Source organism: Carassius carassius, chromosome 20, assembly GCF_963082965.1.
Source record: "Carassius carassius chromosome 20, fCarCar2.1, whole genome shotgun sequence".
NCBI classification, from domain to species: Eukaryota; Metazoa; Chordata; class Actinopteri; order Cypriniformes; family Cyprinidae; genus Carassius; species Carassius carassius.
In genome coordinates this window covers 12,281,593-12,290,972 of record NC_081774.1, presented here as the reverse complement: position 1 = coordinate 12,290,972, position 9,380 = coordinate 12,281,593, and the positions used below count along the sequence as shown (strand labels likewise).

General features: G+C 36.7%; 1 protein-coding gene across 1 annotated transcript; it reads left to right on the top strand.

Annotated features, from left to right (window-relative positions):
- Positions 1-542: 542 nt before the first annotated feature.
- Positions 543-9,138, top strand: LOC132096349 (kelch-like protein 20). The gene is made up of 11 exons (XM_059501642.1): positions 543-929; positions 1,011-1,217; positions 4,060-4,218; positions 4,594-4,688; positions 5,318-5,433; positions 5,535-5,718; positions 5,876-6,019; positions 6,124-6,257; positions 7,372-7,580; positions 7,660-7,766; positions 8,113-9,138. Exons 1-11 carry the CDS (start codon positions 543-545, stop codon positions 8,195-8,197), a joined length of 1,827 nt encoding a protein of 608 aa, XP_059357625.1. The 3' UTR covers positions 8,198-9,138.
- The last annotated feature ends 242 nt before the right edge of the window (positions 9,139-9,380 follow it).

Genomic DNA, 9,380 nt, shown 5'->3' with positions numbered 1-9,380 from the left:
AACTAACGTTACGCTAAATAGGTCTTAAAAAGAACTCAACGTGTTTTCATTTGTAAATGAACATGCGTCACATTCTAATAGTCAGTGAATTAATTTGTGATGTTTACTATGGGGGTGTGTGTGTGTACATATTTGCCAGTCATGCTGCTTTCAAGCTTGTTTGCATAGAGTTCAGACTGCTTTATGTATAGATAATATATACATATGTATATATTTTAAGACAACTCTACATTTGGCACATAGTTCAGATTGCACTTGCATGCCCAAAGCAGGTGTTTGAAATCATGTTGGCATGTTTTGAATTTGTTTTTAATCTTTTATATAGTTTCCATTTAGCAGATACTTCCATCCAAATTGACTTCTCACAGTCAAGTCATCTTTATTTATATAGCATTTAGTACAATGACAAAAACTGCTTCACAGTTATAAACAGGTAAATAACAGAATTAGTGTTGCAAACTTCAGTTATGAAACAAGTAAATTCCATCAAAGTCCATCAATAATGAAACAAGTTCAATTCAACTATAAGCACCACATAAACTATGACTTTTTTCCCCCTTAGGGGTACCAGTGCCCGCACAGATACCACAGGAATGGATATCACAAGTCGTTGCACCCTTGGCGACCCCAACAAGCTCCCAGAGGGAGTTCCTCAGCCTGCCAGGATGCCCTACATCTCAGACAAGCACCCTCGGCAGACCCTGGAGGTCATCAACCTGCTCCGCAAGCACCGAGAGCTGTGTGACGTGGTTTTGGTGGTGGGAGCCAAGAAGATCTATGCACACCGTGTGATCCTGTCTGCCTGCAGCCCCTACTTCAGAGCCATGTTCACAGGGGAACTGGCCGAGAGCCGACAGACAGAAGTTGTGATCCGGGATATCGATGAACGAGCCATGGAGCTGCTCATCGACTTTGCTTATACCTCGCAGGTATGCATTTTTATGCTTCGTATTGAAGCTCAACATTAAACTTTTTAAACCAGCTGACGTAAGTTGTGTGGTGGCCTTCAGGTGACTGTGGAGGAGGGAAATGTGCAGACTTTGCTGCCCGCTGCCTGCTTGTTGCAACTGGCAGAGATTCAGGAAGCCTGCTGTGAATTCCTGAAGCGGCAATTGGACCCCTCAAACTGCTTAGGCATCAGGGCCTTCGCCGACACTCACTCCTGCAGAGAGCTGCTGCGTATTGCTGATAAGTTCACCCAGCATAACTTTCAGGAGGTGATGGCTGACTTCCATACGCCCTCTATTGTGTATTGTGTCCCATGACTTTGAACTTGAACCTTTTTGTTTTCATTTCTTTTTTATGCTGTCTTTGTGTAGCACAGGTCTAAATTTATTCTCTTTACTAATCATAAGAGATATTCAGGGCTCGTCATTAATACTTTTCCGCTTGTCTGGGACAAGTGGATTTTGTGAAGGGGCAAGTGAAAGAGAATTGTACTTGCCCGACCGGACAAGTAACTTGATCAAAATTTTAGTAACAAACAATAGCTAGGGCAGCACCGAAACTTTGGCTAGAATGATTCTGATTTTATTATTTTCAGTGTAAACGGTGACTAATAACATATAATGTATTGACAGTATCAAGGTCGCGTCAGTTGGGGCTCTTGCAGCCGGTCTGACTCGCAGAGAAATCAACACTATAAGCATAACGGCACACACAAAGAAACAAACCTGAACAAACGGTAGAAAAAATATAAATATTCTATATGTATGCAACATCACATGACCAGAAGTTATGTTTTCCAGACTTTCAGCTCGATTGCAAATGTTGAAATGATATTGATTTTATAAATGTTAGTTAAATAAACTAGTATTAATTGACTTACATTTAGACATATTATGGATTGTTTTTGCTCGATTTCAAACAAAAATAGTTGTAAGCAAAGCCACAGCAGAACAGTCCTGCATCTGCGAGCAACACACAACAGTCTTTCGTTACTAAATGATTCATTTTTGAACAAGTCAATGATTCAGGGAGCCATTTATAAAAACACTTACTTGTGCCCTGTCCCAAATGGCGCACTTCATGTGGATTTTCTGTCTTGTGGACTTAAATTCCACATGCTCGCAGAGTCTACGAGTCTGTAGGCCGTCCCATTCAGCATTTTATCGCTCTGAAGTGTGCTCAGCAGCGCCCCCTTTGTACCCTTGAAGCGGTCTTCCGCAAGGCCTGCATAGATGCAGGCTCCGCACACTTTAAATACCCAAGAATCCTTGAGAAATGCCAATCAGACATTGGATGGGAGGAGATTTCGCTCGAGGAATTGATGACATGGCTGAGAAGAAAATATTTATCATTATGGTATCATTATGGTTTTTATGACCTAGGTGTACATTTTACCACTTGTAACCTACAGTTTATACAAACATTATGGTCATCGACCAGTGGTTGATATCTCAAACATAATAATAGCGCGTTGAATAATACGATCGCATTGTGATTCATTAAATAAATAGAACCGAATGTCAGGGCTTTACTGAGTCATATGTTAACCTAGTATTTATATTTAAACCTGTAAATTCATCTGAAACTCACGCACATGTTTTTTGTGTGTTAAAATTGTAATCTAGGTTCAAATTGAACTTTATGTATTATTACAACTGTATACATTATTTAAATAAGCATGTATATATTGTCTAATGCCCAGGTGGCATACGCAAAAGCAACCAGACCAGACCAGACCAGACCGTCATTTCCGACGTGACGATCGAGTCTGTCCCAAAAATACCTCTCAATGCGCCCTCATGGACTCTTGCCAAGGCCCTATAGTTCTGCACTACATGACGTCACCAAAATGTGGACTCTGAGGAAGTCCACAAGTCTGGAGTGTGCCATTTGGGACAGGGTATTGCTTCATTTATTGAATGAATCAGCTGTTTGAATGAATTGGTTGATTCAATGATTCACTCATTAAGACAGTGACTTGCCACCACCTACTGGTGGTTTAATTTCATATTTAAGAGTATCATCGCATTTTTCCAACATTTCATGTTTGTATGTCAAAAAAGTTAAACATTAATCTAATAACATTTATTTATGCATTTGGACAGATGAAGTATGTTGATACTGATTTCATTTGAATAGTAAAAATTATATAGTGTTCTTAATATTCTAACTTAATGTATTGATCACATGTAAGAATTTGACGTAAATGGAGACATGTACATTTAATCAGTTTAGGAAAATAGTATAATATAAATAAAAGTGTAACAGCAATCAATTTAAGGCAAATATACAAAATATGCTGATAAAAGTAATACTTGATAGAGCACCAATGAGACTGCTTCAGAATAAATTGCAATTGTGCATTTGTGAAACCCCCCTCACCACCCCCAAAAAAGGACAAGTAAATATTTTACTTGGACAAGTGAATGATTGATTTGCTTGTCCGAAGCTCATGTCAAAGCGTAATGTCGAGCCCTGGATATTACAAATTAGGTAACACTTTACAGTAGGTAGTTTGTTAATAGATTAGGCAACATGAACAACAGCATTTGAAAATTGCATTAACAAGCATTCAGTTTATCTAAAATGACAGTTAAGACATTTATAATTGTTAGTAAATATTTTATTTCAAAGAAATGCTTTTCTTTTAAACTTTCTAGTAAAACAAATCCTGAAAAAAAAAAAATTAAGCAACACAACGGTTTTCAGCTGTGATTTATATTCTGTAAATTATGCACAATTTATATATAGTCAATATAAATGTTTCTAGTTGTGTTAAATTAAATATTACTTGGGCTATAATTGACACTGGTCAGAAAGTGTTGGAAGTTGTGACTTCCCTGTATCTAATTTTAGCCGTGCACTCAACTTTTCCATCAGCTAGTTTTGGGTTTCCCTGATGACCGTGCAACCCTGTTATTTTTGACTCATGGGAGGAACCCCCACTGCTGGTATCATATTAACACCCCTGTATTTCTTTATTTAGTTTAAAAGGGTCATTTACACTACCATGGTTTTGACTCTGTTTTTACAAACAACTGTAATCTGTTTGGTGAAGTGAAAAATTTATACATGTCACATTAATGTTTTTTGATAATTTCTACTTTTAAGGTGATGGAGAGTGAAGAGTTCATGCTGCTGCCAGCCAATCAGCTGATAGACATCATCTCCAGTGATGAGCTCAATGTTCGGAGTGAGGAACAGGTGTTTAATGCTGTAATGGCTTGGGTTAAATACAGCATCCAGGAGCGCAGGCCTCAGCTGCCACAGGTCAGATATAAGCATATAAAACAATACAGACATACTGCTTATGGTAGATGCTCATAATGTGTAATAAAACAAAATGCAATAAATGCATGATTAAAACAGGTGTTCTGTTAAATATTATTCTGGAAATGGTGATGCATCATTTAATGAATAGCAAGTTCAAAAGAATAGCATTTATTTGAAATTGAAATCTTTTATAACATTATACATGTCTTTATTGCAACTTTTGATCAGTATATAGCATTCCTGCTGAATAAATGTAACAATTTCTAAATTAGATTTTTATAATATGTCTCTTTAATAATGACTAGCTCAAAAGCTTTTGAACTTGAGATGAATAATTCATAAGACTGCTCATCTGTTTTATAATGGCAACAGGTTCTGCAACATGTGCGTCTTCCCCTTTTGAGCCCGAAGTTTCTGGTTGGGACGGTGGGTTCAGATCCTCTAATCAAGAGTGATGAGGAGTGTAGGTGTGTTGTTTACAGTCACTTTTATTTTTTATTTTATAAAAACTTTTTAAAGTTTTTGTTAATGGGTGAATATCCTCTATGGCCTCTTTGCCAGAGTCCAATATTTCTGTAGCATATTTTCATAGACTCTAAAGAGTTTAACTAATGTAGATCTCTATACCTTTCAGATAATTCTTAGAATTTTTTTTTTTTTTTAAAGGTGCTGTATGTAAGATTTGGTCTCTATCAAGGCATAAAAATAGCATAATATGTTTGCAGATATTTAAGAAACATGCTAAGTTAACATACTTGTTTATCTGAAAAACAATGCTACAGTCAGTTATTCTCCGGAATTTTGGTCTCTGTTTTGGTTTGTGAATCCCGCCCACTGCCAGTTTACCCAATTGTATTTCAGCACCCAGGGTTGCCAATTGGTGGAAAACAGCATATTTCATTTCATTCACCTTTTTGGAGACCCTTGCAAAATTCATATGTAATAGGCCACCTTGATCTTTCATCTTGCCTTGCTTAGCTTACAGTAATAAATCATTCTGTATCATTAAAATATAAGTTTTAATTTCTCTATTAACATTTAAAAAAAAAAATGTTCCATTCCATCTCTAAACTGTTACACATGAATCAACATGTAGAGACTTGGTTGATGAAGCCAAGAACTACCTCCTGCTACCCCAAGAGCGCCCCCTAATGCAGGGACCTCGAACCCGGCCCAGAAAGCCTATCCGTTGTGGAGAAGTACTGTTTGCTGGTGGGTGTTTAAGCAGCTGTATCTTCGTTCTATTGGCTGATTTTTTGTTTGCTTTCCAAGATTTCCCCTATGTGCATCTGATTTCTGTTTGTGTGACTCAGTGGGAGGTTGGTGCAGCGGTGATGCTATCTCAAGCGTTGAGCGCTACGACCCTCAGACCAATGAGTGGAGGATGGTGGCGTCCATGAGCAAGCGGCGCTGTGGAGTTGGTGTCAGTGTTCTGGATGATCTGTTGTATGCAGTTGGCGGACACGACGGCTCATCTTATCTCAATAGTGTGGAGAGGTGCTGCTTGATTAACACCAATGAATCCGCTGTGTTTATCCCGCTTCTAGAATCTAATGAATGAATCCTCAGAGCGTGAAATTAAATGCAAGAAATGAATTATGGATAAAAAAAAAAAATGAAACTCAACATGTCTTTCCTCTGCTGGTTTTGTCAGGTATGATCCTAAGACGAACCAGTGGAGCAGTGACGTGGCCCCTACCAGCACCTGCAGGACCAGTGTGGGTGTTGCTGTATTAGGAGGGTATCTGTATGCCGTGGGAGGTCAGGATGGTGTTTCCTGTCTCAACATTGTAGAAAGGTTAGTATTAAGTTAATTACGCAATTATCATCTAAATATCTAAATGGATATGGCTTGAAGTTTCCTTTAGGAGGGGATTTAATGATATATTTGCTATTCTTTAGGTATGATCCGAAAGAGAATAAGTGGACTCGTGTTGCCTCGATGAGTACCAGGCGGTTGGGTGTAGCTGTAGCTGTATTAGGAGGTTTTCTTTACGCGGTAGGCGGTTCAGATGGCACATCCCCATTAAACACAGGTAAAGAAGAGGCAGAGCTCCGTAATATTGGAGACAGTTCAAAGTGATTCGATATTGCTATGTTTGTAGTTAATATTTTATGTGTCTTCTCTATTTCTAAGAATAAATGCAGTTGAGGAGTGTTTTGAAAGTTTTATGATTTAAGTATTTGATTATTATTCAATAAAAGAAGAACATTACTGTATTTGCGTTAAAGGCTTGAAATTGTCAGTTCGGTGAAATTTGTCATTGTTTAATGTTTCAGTAGTTGTAGACAATTAAACCACCAAATTTAATAAACGTTGGAACTTTTTGTGAAATTTCTCAGTACTACAGCAAAAAAAGGCTATTGATTTCACTTTCTTTTTAAGATAAATATGATTAGAAGTAATAAATCGAAACAGATTCATACTGTAACTGACTGTATTTACATTTAATATCTTGCCAAAACACCATATTTGACCACAAAGTGCATATGAACACTCAAGTGGAGCTCTATTGTTAATTCACTTCCTTTTGTCAAATAGATTTCAAAGTACTGGTATTTTTAACATCCCTAATGCTTTATTCAAAACTGTTCAAAAGTTTGTAATCAGTATTATTATATTTTAATAAATTCTTTTATTAAGCAAGTATGCATCAAATTGATCAAAAGTGACAGTAAAATCAGTTACAATGTTATAAATCTATTTCAGTTACAAATAAATGTATTTCTTTTGAACTTTCTTTTCATTAAAGAATCTTGTCAAATTGATTTTAGTTTCAACATAAGAATGATAATAAGAAATGTTTCTAGAGAGTCGGATCAGCATATTCGGATTTCTAATGGATCAAAATTCAGCTTTGCCACCACAAAAAATAAATTACAAAAATTTAATTTGATTAGAATAGTAATGGTGTTTCATTACTATTTATGTTAAGATTTTTATTATATTAAAATAGTAATGATATTTCACAATTTTATCATTTTTATTGTATCTTAAATCAAATGCAGCATTGTGAGCATACAAAACTTTTGTCAAAAGCATTTACAAAATCTTGCTGACTGCAAATGTTTGAGTGTAGTGCTGATTGCTGTCTTTCAGATATTATGCAGCCAATGCAGAATGTTTATTAACAGTGATTTTGTTGGCAGTGGAGCGGTATAACCCTCAAGAGAACCGCTGGCATACAGTGGCACCCATGGGCACCCGTCGGAAACACCTGGGCTGTGCTGTATACCAGGACATGATCTACTCTGTGGGCGGCAGAGATGATACCACAGAACTGAGCAGCGCAGAGCGATACAATCCCAGAACCAATCAGTGGTCACCTGTGGTCGCAATGACGTCCAGAAGAAGCGGGGTATGTGAATCTTTGAACTTGTTTCAGCCATTTTAAAAAAAGGAATTGCCCAGCAAATCAATTATCTCTGTTGTTCAAGGTCGGTTTAGCAGTAGTAAATGGCCAGTTGATGGCAGTTGGAGGATTTGACGGTACCACATACCTAAAAACTATAGAAGTCTATGATCCTGATGCCAACACATGGAGGTATGTACACTACTGTTTTTATTTATTTATTTTTGTCACTGTTTCCATAAAAACATTAAGGAGCACAATTGATTTCAATACTGATAATAAGAAATGTTTGAAAAAGACTGTAAAAATGGCTGTTGAAAATTTAGCTTTGCATTTGACATTTTAAAATGCATGACGATAGAAAACCGTTATTATAAGTTGTAATCATATTTCAAAATATTGCTGTTTTTACTGAATTGTTCATCAAATGAACATTAAAGAAATCATAATACCCCGAGCTTTTGACTTGAGTCGTATTCAAATCATTGGTGATTTTGCGGTCACCGACTGTTTTGTTGTTGTTTTGTCTTTCTCCAAGGCTCTATGGAGGAATGAACTACAGGAGGTTGGGAGGTGGCGTTGGTGTAATAAAAATGACTCACTGTGAATCACATATATGGTAACACATACAGTATCCATCTCTCAGATGCCTCACCATAGCTCGTGCCTCATAGAGACATTATACATCATGCAAGAGGAAACTGAGTATTGTCTCCAGTTACTGAGATGGCAAAGGTACCATCTCCTGAAGCTGCTCTGAGGAGACTCACCTGGCCATAGAGCATCACTCCATTTTTGTTTTTACATTTGGTTTCTCTTTCATACCTGAGAATAGCCAAAGGCAATGTTTTGAAAAGAGAAACGGCAGCCGGAAAAACATCAGCCAGAGCGTTTGTTTTTTTTTGGAAGGAATCGGGCTTCTACCGGTCTGTTTGACTGCATTGAAGAATAACTACAGTAACCAGAAACACACATCACTGGGGACTGGTGTGAATGATGCTCGTTCTTCCAAATGAGCAAATGTTTCCCCTGATAGATGCTCTAGTCGAATTGGATGCACTGTGATATCTTTACCATTTCTTTAAGTTTAGGTTTTTATAATGAGTTGTACACTGAGCATTAACTGTTCCTCTGCATTTTACCAGATGTAAGCAGATAAGTTGATTTTTTTCTCTCTCTCTCATTCTTTGGTGTACTGAAAATGCAGTCCCTCCTGAAACATTGCAATCTCATGAAGGCTGTAAAAGAAGAAAATGATTATCAATTTGTTTTCTTTTATACATCTGAATGCATCATTGAACCAGTCCATGCACTTTAATCCTCTAAGAGTTTTTCTATTAAAGTTTGTATTATTATAATTCTTTTAAATATTGTTGGATGTATTGTTTTATGCAAGTATGAGGACCCAAGGTAAAAATAGATTTTTCATAATCTGAAATTTTCGAACAAACAGGTTTGCAGTAGTAGCCTGCTCGTGTGCTCAGAAACTTAATGTAGAGCTTGTTACTGAATGTGATCTGAATCTCTTAGAATTGTTACAACTGCCCTTACTTTTTTTATTTTTTTAAAGAACACTTGTTTTCCCACAGGACAGTTATGTGTTCTAATATTGGTGTTGAAATACGGTTACATAAAGTCCATCATTCATGATCTTATTTAAATTTTAAAATGTACAACTATCTAAATATTTCAAAACTCTGAAAGTGGAAATAAAATATCCAAAAAATTAAAAAAATAATCCAAATGTTTGCGGTCATTGAAATTTTGTTCATTGGTGATCAACCTTTTCCATGAGGTTTAGATCAG

Coding starts and splice junctions, on each gene's coding strand:
- LOC132096349 (XM_059501642.1), top strand. CDS start 543: ATGACTTTTTTCCCCCTTAGGGGTACCAGTGCCCGCACAGATACCACA. Junction 930..1,010: donor ACTTTGCTTATACCTCGCAG/GTATGCATTTTT, acceptor GGTGGCCTTCAG/GTGACTGTGGAGGAGGGAAA. Junction 5,434..5,534: donor TGGAGAAGTACTGTTTGCTG/GTGGGTGTTTAA, acceptor TGTGTGACTCAG/TGGGAGGTTGGTGCAGCGGT.